This window comes from Electrona antarctica (genome assembly GCF_951216825.1).
Source record: "Electrona antarctica genome assembly, chromosome: 11".
NCBI lineage: Eukaryota > Metazoa > Chordata > Actinopteri > Myctophiformes > Myctophidae > Electrona > Electrona antarctica.
In genome coordinates, this window is record NC_136792.1 from 41,698,591 (window position 1) to 41,711,758 (window position 13,168).

At 41.0% G+C, this 13,168-nt stretch overlaps 1 protein-coding gene across 1 annotated transcript in view; it reads right to left on the reverse strand.

Annotated features, from left to right (window-relative positions):
- The window catches only part of dnah10 (dynein axonemal heavy chain 10), a gene marked incomplete at both ends in the record, with an annotated part of 54,496 nt that extends 42,645 nt beyond the window's left edge, over positions 1-11,851 (reverse strand). Inside the window, 19 exons of the mRNA XM_079513866.1 lie at positions 916-1,395; positions 1,925-2,081; positions 2,425-2,632; positions 2,716-2,880; positions 3,005-3,156; positions 3,256-3,425; positions 3,567-3,737; positions 4,236-4,412; positions 4,763-4,933; positions 5,040-5,234; positions 6,102-6,300; positions 6,417-6,607; positions 7,115-7,345; positions 7,463-7,620; positions 7,712-7,907; positions 8,179-8,294; positions 8,404-8,512; positions 10,608-10,714; positions 11,626-11,851. Coding sequence (XP_079369992.1) covers positions 916-1,395; positions 1,925-2,081; positions 2,425-2,632; positions 2,716-2,880; positions 3,005-3,156; positions 3,256-3,425; positions 3,567-3,737; positions 4,236-4,412; positions 4,763-4,933; positions 5,040-5,234; positions 6,102-6,300; positions 6,417-6,607; positions 7,115-7,345; positions 7,463-7,620; positions 7,712-7,907; positions 8,179-8,294; positions 8,404-8,512; positions 10,608-10,714; positions 11,626-11,851 — 3,579 coding nt within the window. The remainder of the gene's footprint in view (positions 1-915; positions 1,396-1,924; positions 2,082-2,424; positions 2,633-2,715; positions 2,881-3,004; positions 3,157-3,255; positions 3,426-3,566; positions 3,738-4,235; positions 4,413-4,762; positions 4,934-5,039; positions 5,235-6,101; positions 6,301-6,416; positions 6,608-7,114; positions 7,346-7,462; positions 7,621-7,711; positions 7,908-8,178; positions 8,295-8,403; positions 8,513-10,607; positions 10,715-11,625) is intronic.
- Between the last annotated feature and the right edge of the window lie 1,317 nt (positions 11,852-13,168).

Sequence of the window (13,168 nt, forward strand, 5' to 3'; positions counted from 1 at the left end):
TTGTTGATAATCAGGTGCTGTACTGTATGGTTTTACAATATCGATTTTAATTTCGACAATCGAAGTATATCCATGTATGTGTAAACACTCACAGCAACATATCGTATCGTTTGCAATGCAAATAATCGATTGTATCATTACGTCATTGTGCATTGTATTTAGCAATTTTAAGAAGAAAAAAAGAAAGAGGGGGTTAATTACTTTTTCATTGCTTATAGCAACTTGGTCCATCGATAAATGTGTGTATTCACTGTGTTCATGTCAAGGTGCGGGTTTGGCCATATGTGTTCAAATACAATGTCCATGTATTTGCCAGAGAATAAGAATACGTATTTTATCCATAACAATAAATGTTTACGGTAAAAACCTGGACTATCCACATGTTTCACACATATTTAATTTCTTTGTTAAATAGTTGCTGCGTCAATTTGAAATAACTGAATCGTATCGTATCGCCATGAATGAACCAATATCGCCCATGTGTCGTATCGTCAACCATGTATCATGATGTGTATCGTATCACTGTTAAAATGTATCGTTAGGGGTCGGCCGATTATCGGGCATATGTGCTCCTCTCTGCCTCTAGTGCAGTTGAATGGGAGGAGTCGACTATATATATATACTATACTGTTATTGGTGCCAGGGTGGGACATTTGTGCTTTACAACCTGGTGTTGCTGAATTGAACAGACCAGCTTGATTTTTACAGTGCAAAGAAAATGCTGTTAAATAGGAGCTCCCTGCACTTATAATATATATTCTAATATTCTTAAATGCATTTAAAGAACGCCGTTTTGTGTTACTGTAAATGTTGACAATTAAGAAAATTATCATTTTAATTAATTAATTATTTTTAATCGTCTTTTAATATCGGCTATCGACCATGAAAAACCCATATCGGTCGATCCCTAAGTACCATTAGTTCATCTCTGACATTGAAGAGGTCCTCCCTGGCAGACTCATTGAGCAACCTGCCCAGTGAACTGATCCAGGCCTGGGCATTCTCCTGCACAGTTTGGGCCAGAGGATGCAGCTTCAGGCGGATGATGTGCTCGTCCTTGACCAGTGGCTGTGCCGCCACCTCCTGGCTGACTCGGGCGTAGAACTGCAGCTTGTCGTCGTACATGACATACGACGGCTTCTTGGCTGCAAATTTTCCCACGACAATGGCCTTGTCGAGCTTCCAAAGGGGCCGATAACGTTTCCAGCGATTGAGGTAGTTCCCGATGGAGGCGAGGAGCCGCTGGGCGTTCTGGGACACGGCCAAGGCTTGCTCGTTGATTTGGGGAAGCTGGCACATGTCAGTGTAGAAGCTGATCGTCACCAACTCATCTTCTCCCTCAACGCGTTGTGGAGGGCACTCGATGCAGGTCCCACGCATCCAGCGCACAAACCACTGAGGCAAGAAGGGGACAAGGATTTCAATTGTTGAAATATTACATACAAAAATCACACCTGTGTGAAGTGAGGGGCGCTCTAATGTATACTTAGATAGCATTTTATACAGACGTATAGCATGTTACTGCACGTAGACAGCACTAGAATTGCATTTTATGTAGTCATAGCACTTTATAGTATATATGTATAGTATAGTATCGTATGTATAGTTTAAATGTATAGTTTCATTATATAGATACTCCACTGTTATGTGCTTAGCTTACGCATGTTTCATGATAACTACTTTTAATGTATGTGATGTATTGCCATGCTTTTTGTTCATGCTTAATGTAAATCGGTCTGGATTAAGAGAGTCTACTAAATGCCCAAATTGTAAATTGTCTAATCATCGTACATCATCTCATTCCGGCATTTAATGTTTGTGTTAGAACAAAACTTGGGTTACACACACCAAAAGCTGGACATAGGAGGGGCTACTGCCCCTTAAAAATACAGAAAATTATGCAGGAGAGGGAAGTAATTCACACCTTGGGGCTTTCTACACACTCTCTGACACAATGCATGATCAGTCTGTAGACTTCAATGCTCTTGGGGTGCAACACAATCTCAGGTGCAGACAGTATGGCGTCAATTTGGAATAGAGGAATGTTCCCCATCAACGCCGTGTTAAAAGCTTGGATGTTCCTAAACAACATGAAATAGACAAACATTCAAATGAAAATATCACTGATTATTTGCACTGGTGCGTTAAAATGTTGTACATGTTGATAGGTTATCCCAAAATACCACTATAAAAAGTATTTTAATTTGGATGGGACAGTGCATATTAATGAACAAGTTACAACACATACAGTACATGATGTAATGATGTAAATATACCGGATTTAGCAAGAATGCTAATTTACATCAGTAGTCTCCATACATAAAAACAAGCAAACAAAAACAAACACGAGTACAAAAAAAGAGGAAAACAATAAACAGTGAAAACGTATGTAAAATGTACATGTTGACAGGTGATCCCAAATACCTTAGCACCATCTTTGTGAGGGAGTCGAACACCTTCCGCTCCCAGTAAGTGTAATACTGGGCCATGCTCTTGGCTTTACCAGTGCTGGTTTGCATGATCAAACTCTCCATTTTGGTGAGAAGAGGCGGGATAGCCTTGTACTTCCTACTCAGCAAAGTCAAATCCTTATCCCTCTGCCGCTCAATAAGATCACAGAACTCTTGCACACCTTGAGACAACAATATTGCATGTAAGAAAGGTCAAAATGTTCCTATATTCTTCCATTTGGTGACATTCATTTTTACTTCCTACCTGGCAAGTCATCTGACTCATCTGAGACTGGAAATTTGAATAAGTTGGCCGTCTCCATGGATTGCAACTTGGAATCAATGTCGCTTTCATTTTTCTGGATTTGATTCACAAGCGACTCAAATTTACATGAAGCCTGGGTTCCTTGGTTTATAAACTCAGGGATCCCTACAATCAAACAAACAGATTGTTAGAACGGCTTTTCACTTTGTTTAACAGAAGACTTTCCTGGTCACTGAGTGCACTCATATCACTTCATGACTGGGAGTCTGTGATTGTGTGTGTACTGTACCCAGGGCATTCCAGTTCAGTCGCTTGCATCCCATGCGCATTACTTTCCGCAGCTCTTGGATCTGCTCAGCCAATAGGAAGAATTCTGCATCGTTCAGGTTGTCCATTAGGGACTGGTAGTGGCTTACAAGCCTCTTCAAACCATCCACATATCTAAAAGCAGGATGCAATCCAAGATGAAGTGAAATTGTTCCTGTCAAATACCTATTTATACACAATATATTGTGTGTTATTTGGGTGGTGTATCATCACCTGAGGAATTTGTCCTCCTGCAGAGCAACCTTTTCAGCCAACTCGGGCACATTGTAGCCCAATAGCTCAATGTACTTTGTCTCTGAAATGATCTCCTTGAGCTCTGCAGCAAAGTTCACAACGTATCGAACATTTCTTTCCAACTCACCTTCAGCTGCCGTGGGTGCCATCTTGATAATGACAAATGATAAAATAAACAGGAGGGAAGAGGTCAGTTTTGGAAGTCAACAAATAGTAGTTCATGTATTTGAGTGAAATGTTGTCTGACAGTGATTGACAGTATGTCATTAAGTGGGAGAGGTGGAGACAACCTCGGTCTGAGCTTGGCTTCCAGTGACAATGCCCATACCGGTCTCCATGACCAGAAGGTGTCTCTTCATCAGCAAGGGCAGGCTCTGTTCAGTCTCTTCTCGCCAGCGCTCGTACTTCTTCACCTCGTAGTCCCTCATGCGCATCCCCACTTCCAGATATTTGGCCTTAGCCTGACGAAGAAGAAAAGTTACAGCCACTTCACATACATAACATGATTTTATTGCCCAAATGTTTCACTGGATGATGAGTTACTGCAGTGGTTCTCAACCAGTGGCCCATGGACCACCACTGGTCCTTGAGGCGGTTCCAGGTGGTCCCCAGCTAAATGATGGAGAGTTGGTAAACAAATGGACTCTTATAGATCTTCAACTCTTGAAGCGTAAAATGAAACAAAATCCATTTGGTTTCATTTTACGCCATTGTCAAACATCTGCATTACTTACGTTAATTTACAAGAAGTCTACACAACTAGAGAATGTAGAAGAATTGTTATTTTGATCAACGTTTGCCTGTTATCTCTCCTATGGTACCACATCATGGAATTGTGAACACGATATTCTATGTTTTGGGTCTGAGAGGCTAAATCTCATCAAATGGTGGTCTGTGGCCTTTTGAAAACCACTGATCTACTGTACTACTGTACTGTGTTGTATAGTAGCTGCTCTGACCTCTTTCCCCTGCTCACTCTCCAGCATCTCCGGCACTTCCAGAAAGCGAGACATGGTGTGTTTGATGCGGTGGAGGAGAGAACGCTCCCAGTAGATGCTCCCAGCCACAGGAGGTTGGTTCTTAATCAGAGGAGGTTTGTCCTTGTTCACCTCAAAGATCTCATTCATGGTGTCTACCTACAATCCAATGGAAAGAAGACGCTTCTAGCATTTACATTGCAAAGTAGCGCAATATACCTAAAATATGAGGACAAAATCATATTCCGTTTCACCCGTAAAAGTCAAACTCATTTATTATTGACACATTGCATTTGTGTAGTGACTTAACCCATTCTAGACGGGAACCCCTTTTGGTGTTTTAACTAAGCATTATGTTATACTTTAGCTATTGAAAAATAGCAGATCTACGAGCTTGTAGGTCTGCTATTTTTGAAAAATCTTAAAAATGCGGCACAAATCTTTGAATATATATTCTTTCAGAGCGAACATTTTTTTTATTTCAACGTCAGGCCTAACACATAAGCTACCTCTTTGCGGTACTGAGCAAGGATGTCATTAAATTTCTTCATCAGTTGGTTGTTGATGGCTTCTCTGGAGCGGATGTGTTTGAACCTCAGCAGCATGTCAAAGGCAGCAGTAGCAGATCGCAATGTCTTGAAAGACTGGTCAATGAAGTTAATGGCCTCTCCTTCGATAGCCTAAAACAGAGTGTTTCAACCAAGGAATGAATGAGAAAAAGATAGATGAAGATGAAGAGGGCAGGCGGGACATTTTGAAATGCTTTCTACATGTGCTTGAGCTCACCTTAACCTTGTTCTTGAAGTCGTACATGATAATTTTCCAGCTGCTCATCTTACAAATGCTGAACAGGTCAAAGTTGACCTCTTCAATGGGCACAACAAGGCTGTCTACCCGCCGCAGCACGTCATCGATGCGCTTCGGATCACCTGTTACTGCTTTCAGCTCTGAACCAAAGATATTATAGAACTCCTCCAGAGTCTGCAAGGACAAGGTTACAGTGAACCTGTCATCATAACATCTCTCTCTCACTCACACTCGACGACGGTGTTTCCCAAACAGTGGGTCGAGTCGCAAGTTAACGTTCCATTACTTTTTGTTTCCTACAAAAACAAATTCAAACATTTTTCGAAATAATTTCATGAATAAATTGAAATACGGTAGTATCAAAGACATTCCATAAAAAAATTATTAAAACAAGTTGTGAAAATAGCCAATCTACAAGCTCAAAACGCACCACAATGTGACACGTTGTGAACTTTTAGAATAGATCATATATTTTCACTAGTTTGAGTCCTGGGGAGTAGTAGTGGGTATTGCCTGCAACCTATATCACCATACAGAGGCCACGATACGATATATATACGATATTATATGTTGATTCCAAATAATGACTATGTATTTACTACAAGAGCTCTTCTTTCTAATTCTGTAGCAAAGGCAAAGCTTTTCAATATTGGACAAATACAATAAAACATTTTCAGGCCCACAGAGATCGTAACAAAAAAAAGCCACTTTGTGGCTTTATTGTGCATTGCACCTATACCATTTTATGTCAAAACTGCATTGCCCACACAATCGATATAGCAGGCAGCCTCTGTATCGATTCACATATCGTCTGGACACACACACACACACACACACACACACACACACACACACACACACACACACACACACACACACACACACACACACACACACACACACACACACACACACACACACACACACACACACACACACACACACACACACACACACACACACACACACACACAGTCTTCTAGACGCCTTGCCCCTTAGGAGGAGTGTCCAGTAGTTGTTAGGCGAGTTCTTTCTACTGACCTGCAGGACATTGTAGAGATCCTGGCATATTGAAGCCATATAATCGGTCTTCTCGAACAGCCTCTTACGGTCAAACTCCCAGCGGGGATCCCTGGCAGTCGTCTCAATCTTGGCACGCATCTCAAAGTAGCATGCTTTCCACTGGTCCAGCACCTGTTTACCATCCTGTACCTTGGCTTTTGCCACCTCCCTCTTATCTCTGTGTACAGAACCAAATCGATTGACTGCTGGATCAAAATTGCATTGCAATAAGATATGAAACTACATCCTAATACCTGAAGCTCCAGTATAATATTTCAGAGGTGAGCCACTTACTTAAACAGTACACGGACATTGACAACACGAGCCACGCGCTCAGACAGCTCCCAGGCAATACGCTCCATGAGAGGAATCATGCGCTCATCCGTATTGTAGTGGCTGGAGAGAATCCACACCAAGCGAAGTCCATTCATCATCGGAGGAATGGTGTCCAAGATGACACCAAAGTCAACTCCTGTTGCTAGGTTCTAGAACAGGGAACGTTCAATTCTGGGGTCACTCGAGTGGACCACTGGTTTCTGGTCGTCGTCCTCCCTCCCCCCACATGGAAATCTCATGCATTTGCATTTTGATTAAATGCTATTTCAAGGGCGAGTGGTTAACCCATTTAGGCCTGACCTCAAAATTTAAAGAAATTCTTCTAAATCCTCCAGTTTTCTGAAATAAATATTTTCACGACTTTTCAAAAATAGCAGACCTACAAGCTCGTAGCGCGCCACTCGGTGGCGCGCTATGAGCTTGTAGATCTGCTATTTTCCAATAGCTAAATTATAACATAATGTTTAAAACACCAAAAGGGGTTCCCGTCCCAAAATGGGTTAAACCAGGCTAATACTTTGTTGCGTGCGGTAGAAATAGCTATAAGAACCCATGTTCTAGAACAGATTAGTTATATTCTCACCTGAGATTCAACAATACTGCATCAACAGTATAAGCAGTTCCATCTTTGGAAAGCGTTAGTGATGATTGCTTACCTTAAGGTGTCTCTCCAGTGTGCTGAGGAAGCGTACATTCTCCACCGACTCCACATAATACTTGTTGAGCTCAGCCACGGCCAGTTCCAGGTTCTGGACAATGACAGCATCTGCTTTGGCCATCACCTCCAACACTTTCGTCACCGCAGGTAATTTGAGCTGCTCGTTCATCGCACTCAGGGCGGCAGTACGCTCCCGCCAAAACTCTATCTCTGCCAAAGGCCCGGGACTCTGAAACAAACACGAGATTTCAATGTTACAAATGGCTTGATTTTGTCATTGGTACAAAACAGTTGGATTATTCTCAACTCATACCAAATCTATACGTCTACAAGTGGACTTTCTAACCTGCGGCTTCTTCTTCTGCTGCTCCTCAATGACAATAGTAATCTGAGCCTGCCAGCTCATCACAGAGAGCTCCAGCTCTATGACCAGTTCTTGGGCAGACAGCAGCATGTCCACATCTGGCTGCAGATCCACTTCAGGGATGTGTAGCTTAATCTCACCTGCAAGGGAGATATGCACTATTAAAATGTGTTTTATGAACATAAATAAACTGACATAATTCCTGACAGACTGAAAACTGGGCAAACACACCCTCAAGCTGCTGCCGAGTCCTGTTGATGGAGTTTAAGAACCTGTAATTGGTACTAAGCAACTCATCACGAATCGCGAGTGCCCCTCTGGACTGTGCAGGCCTGTCCTCCTTGCCCTCCATCTCTCCTCCACTAGCCATATTCTCATCCTGAGAGGATCCCGAATCCAGCCGATAACCTCCATCAGTTATTCTCAACTGATGGGTGGAGAACATGGGGATATATACCTGAGAGACAGACAGAACAAATGTACATGCAGAAGGAAAAAAAATCATCATACGTCATCATACATCATCTCATTCTGGCCAATCACAATTTGCATCCTCACCTTTGTATTCAATGTTTGTGTTTACACAGAAAGCTGGACATAGGAGGGGCTAGCACCCCTCCAAAATATGTATGATGACTCTTGATGAGTATTTGTCCAATTAATAAATATGTATGGGTTTATAGGGGTTTCCTACATACATGGTTGAGTATGTCCATCAGCGAGTCAAGGGGGTTTCCATTCAGCATCCCGGTCTCCATCACCCTCAGCATCCGATTATTGGCCTCGTTCATGTCAACAGGTTCAACAATTGGCTCTAGGCAGAAGACGAAGAATAAATAACTTGATTAGTTATTTCAAACATGACATACATGATAAATGCTGCAACTTCATTTTCATCTCTACACTAATAAGGGCTCACTCACCATTTGTGTTTCTGAGAAAGTAGAAGATACTGGATTTCGTAAATCCCTCTGGGATATTGTTCACCGCTACATACAGCTCATTGTGATAAACCATTTGATACTCAGTTCTCTGGAAACACAGACACAAACAGTACAGCTTATTATGCATGCTCTCCCTTACTAGAACAACAGTAATCACAGTTCAGTAGGTTATTAGTCCACGGTTACTCGGATGTATAAAAAAAGATCACGTTGCATTCATTCTGGCGAATAACAAATGCACATATAATTAAAGAAATCACACCCGTGTGAAGTGAGGGGCGCTAATATATTAAAGTCTAACTCATGTTGATTAGGTGATTATTAGGTGATTATGTAATGGTGATGTAAAACTAACGGTGCCAACACAAACATTAAATGCCATTAACAATAAAGAGACAATATGACGTAATGAGGGACAATACAGTGGCGTTTCCAGGAATTACATTTTGGGCAGGCAAGATGTGTTAATTGTCGTCTCCCCGCGCACAATCGTAGCACTAAAGGTGGCCTTACACTAGCCGATAATCGGGCATTTTTGACGCTCGGGGGGTGCCCGACTCAATCGGGCCGCTCAAAGCGCGATCGGGATCGGCCCGATCAACATCAAGAATGTTTGATATTTGCTCTGCCCCGCTCCGATTATCCTGTAGTGTGTGGTGCTATCAGATTTCAGATTGAAAAAAATCGGCTAGTGTAAGGCCACCTTAAGGCCACCTTAAAGGTTTTCAAAGAGATATACCTGCCAGATGAGTAGGATACAAAGGCTGAAAGGCATGCATTTACATTCTACAACGGCCAATCAGCTGTCCACTAATAGTTCTCAGGTCTTGTTTTTGTCATCTCTTTTTGAGTGGTGCAAAGTTGCAAACCACTCCAACAACCAGCTTTGTCTGTATGTTTGTGTACCTGTATACCTACGTGTCCGTGCAGAGGTGAGCATGGTTACTATGGTTAGTGTGTGACGTCACTGACATAGCTGATCAGACTATATAAGACCTTGCACCACTCAGTTCACACGGTGTGATTTTTTCTCATTGTATGGCTTTTGGCCAGGCCAGAAATGGATTTGGACAGGCGGACAAATGGCGTAAATTTCCCGTCATTGTCAATGGCGTTTTTAAAACAAACATTGAACTAAAAACAAACATTAAACCTGTATATAGGCTAGCGCCCCTCAAAAATAATAATTAGATGATATGAATAACGAGACGGTAAGAAAACTGTATAGCTCCTATCCACCATGTAAGCAAATTCAACTGACACATGTACAGAACGATACTGTTAAAGGACCACTTCACCACTTTTCAACATCTCTTCATATAATTGGTCCTCACTAATGTTCATGATAAAACACCACGATATTTTTCCTACTCAGTCTGTGTCTCATAGGAGGGCTTTGGGCAATTCGGACACCCGTCCACCAGGGACATCATCATTAGGCAGATTTTTTTTAAACAAGATTTGTTTTTTAAATATATTTAGATTTGTATTATCGTGAGAACGATGGCTTCTACTTTTGCATTGCAACTTTTCAGGAAAAGAAAGCCTGCCGTTTCTATTAGCTTGGATTCACCATCGATGATGTCACTGGTGGACGGGTTTCTGAACTGCCCACAGGCTTCCTATGAGACACAGACTGAGTAGGAAAGAATTTTGGTATTTTATCATGAACATTAGTTAGGACCAATTATAGGAAGAGAAGTTGAAAAGTGGTGAAGTGGTCCTTTAACGGTAAAACAAGACATTCAGAACATCCAGAACAGTACTTCTAATTCTATTAAAGGACCACTTCACCAATTTTCAACATATCTTCATATTATTGATGTTGCCTCTTCACTAATACTCATTATAAGATGGCAGGTCCATTTCTGTCTACGACAGAACAGAAACCTGTCTAAAGAAGATTTAAAACGAATATATTTTATTATTATCAATACATTAATGAAGATAAGGTTGAAAAAGGACAAAGTCTATTCTTTAACAATACATTGCGATGAAATAATTTCAAGTGGTAAAGCCCAACAGACCAACAGCTATTTACATGCACTTTAACAATCACACATACCCTGGCTTTTGGATTTAACAGCCTGTGAACTACATACCCACCATAATATTTAACTATTAAACAAACACAAAATATTGTTGCTAAAAAATAAAGATTTAAAATTAGAGTTCAATCTTACATAGGATGGTGGCTGATAGGTTTCCTCTGAATCTGGGGTGTGGTCACCGTCATTAGCTTGTGGCTGGGGGCTGTCATCAGGTTTAGAGAAGGAGCTCGGTGTACTTTCTGTGGTTATAAAATAGTTTAGTTTAGCACACATGCATTCCACTTCCACAACCCTGTACCACTTGGGAATTATTATTATATATATTTTTTCCTTTTTCTTTCATTTTCTGTTTTTAATTGTTGTTCTTATATATATTATTGTATATTACTTTTGTTTAAGTAACTGTCTTGTATTGTCTTGTACTGTAAGTCTGTGTTGTCTTTGTGTCTATGTAAAAAAGAAGAAAATCCTCAAAATAAATGATGATAAAAAAAAATATATATATAGTTTAGTCAACACTGCTTGGATGTGTGCACTCACAAAATAAAGCATGACTTAAATTAACCTATCATAATTTGATCAACACGCATCGTCAACAAACTGGCAGGACAGCAGACATGGCAATTATATACAGTATAAGCCGATCTTGTGCAACACTCCAAGCAGTTCAAGCTGTCTCTCACTCCTCAAACCTTCTTGACCAATTGCAGAATTTGACAGTCAACTGTCAACGACCAGCACTGTATTTCTTATTTTGGTATCACTGGGAAGGTTCAAGGTATAGCCATGTGGTTTTCCTGACAGGTTCCTGACAGCTGATTTCATGGGGAGGTTTGCTTTCATTCCCCCAGTACCCTCTTGATTAGATTAGAGTAACCCAGGAGTCTATACTTTACACCAGATCCCTTGGCCCTGTCATATCGGCTCACAGGTTCTGCTAAAATGTTTCTCATGTTCACTGAAGTGCATATGGCTATATAATATGCATTTTTTTACATAGTAATATGGTATATAAATTAATATTACTCTTTTGTCAGAGTAATACCTTACACACTATAGGCCTAATATTACAGTAATAGGCTACGTTGTTTATACTACCCAACACTGTTTGTAGTGGTGACATTCTCTTAATTCACTTTTTCAGACTTACCTATTGGAATTTTAACTTCTAACTGTTCTTCTCTGACACCTCTGGAAAACAGCAGGATCGACGCCGACTGTTCTTCGGTAACGTCATCTAAAAATCCTATTATTTTCTGCTCATCTTCTCCATCACCTCGGATGAGCAGCTCGTCGAAACAACCAGGACCCGGCAGATAAAAAGCAGAGCACACTCTGTTTCGGATCCATTCTACCCGCAGGTCCTCGTGGACCATTGTTTTTTTCAGTTTACAAACAGAAAAAGTTAAAGCTTTGCCCGCTGGTTAATTCTTATTAGACATAATTAGTTTCGACCCGTTACCGTTGTTCAACTTTTTGTCATTGTGGTGCATTTGTGTTGCTGTGGAAACCTGTCAACTTCCGTCAGGCTGCCCGTCTAGATGTGCACGCGCTGCGCATGATTGCATTTGCACGTGCCTACTGCACCCACGTGCATCTTAACAACACTAAAATGTGCCAGAGCCCCAGGTTAAGGTTAAACAGTATTCTACAGTAGTAAACAGTACACCTTTTTTTTTTAATAAAGAGCAGCTGATAAAACAACAAAGATCATACACAAATACTCAAAATTGTCCATTAATTGTCAATGGCATTTTAATAGTTGTGTAGGACAATTTAAAGTTTGCGCACACACCAAAAGGGGAAAGAAATAGGCAAAAGGTCTATGAGATGCACTTACGCTGTAGGCTAGAGGTAAACTTTAAAATGTAGCCTATATTTTTAGGCTATTCCAGTGTAATGTATATTTAGCCTAATAAAACAAGGTGTGGCCTATATGTGGCCAATAATGTCAGTCTTGTGTTTGTATAGCTTTTTGAGACATGCATTGTTGATGACAAAGTCCATTGACATTATTGTCAGCATAAAATAATCTTCAATAGGTGTTTGTTCTGTATGAGGGTATACCGATGGGAGTAGGCCTACTATGCTTTTTTTTGCTACTACTACCCTTCATTGTATAGACCTTTACCGACTCACTGCTGTCATTGTTCAACATGACTATATTTTCTGCACACAGAAGTTGTGAACTACATACCTCCAGAGGGAGTTTTCGTATTGCATCCAGATCCTAGCTGTTAGTTTATAGTTACTGAACACATTAATGGCAGCGGTGGCCGAACGGTTTGCGGAGCGGTCTTGATACCGGAAGGTCGCCAGTTCGAATCCCCGGACCGGCACGTTAAAATTACCACCGCTGAAGTGCCCTTGAGCAAGGCATTGAACCCCAACCATGAAATGTTCTATGAGCAGGGTGTGGCTGTAAACAAGCATCTCGAGCTTAGTCCACTTACCCTGGGTATAAACAAAGAACTTTGCTTTTTTGGCATCCTATGGAAAATTGGCACCAATAAAGGTGACAGAATAGGATGAAGGCTGTGCTCCTAATGTTGACTATACTATGGGCCATATAGAAACTGCACATAATTGAGAAACTCGCAAGTTGATCATAAAAAATTTGACCAAAGACAGTGTAATTAATATATATAATAACGTCCGACTGCAGAGCAAGACTCACAAGGTTGAAGTATGCA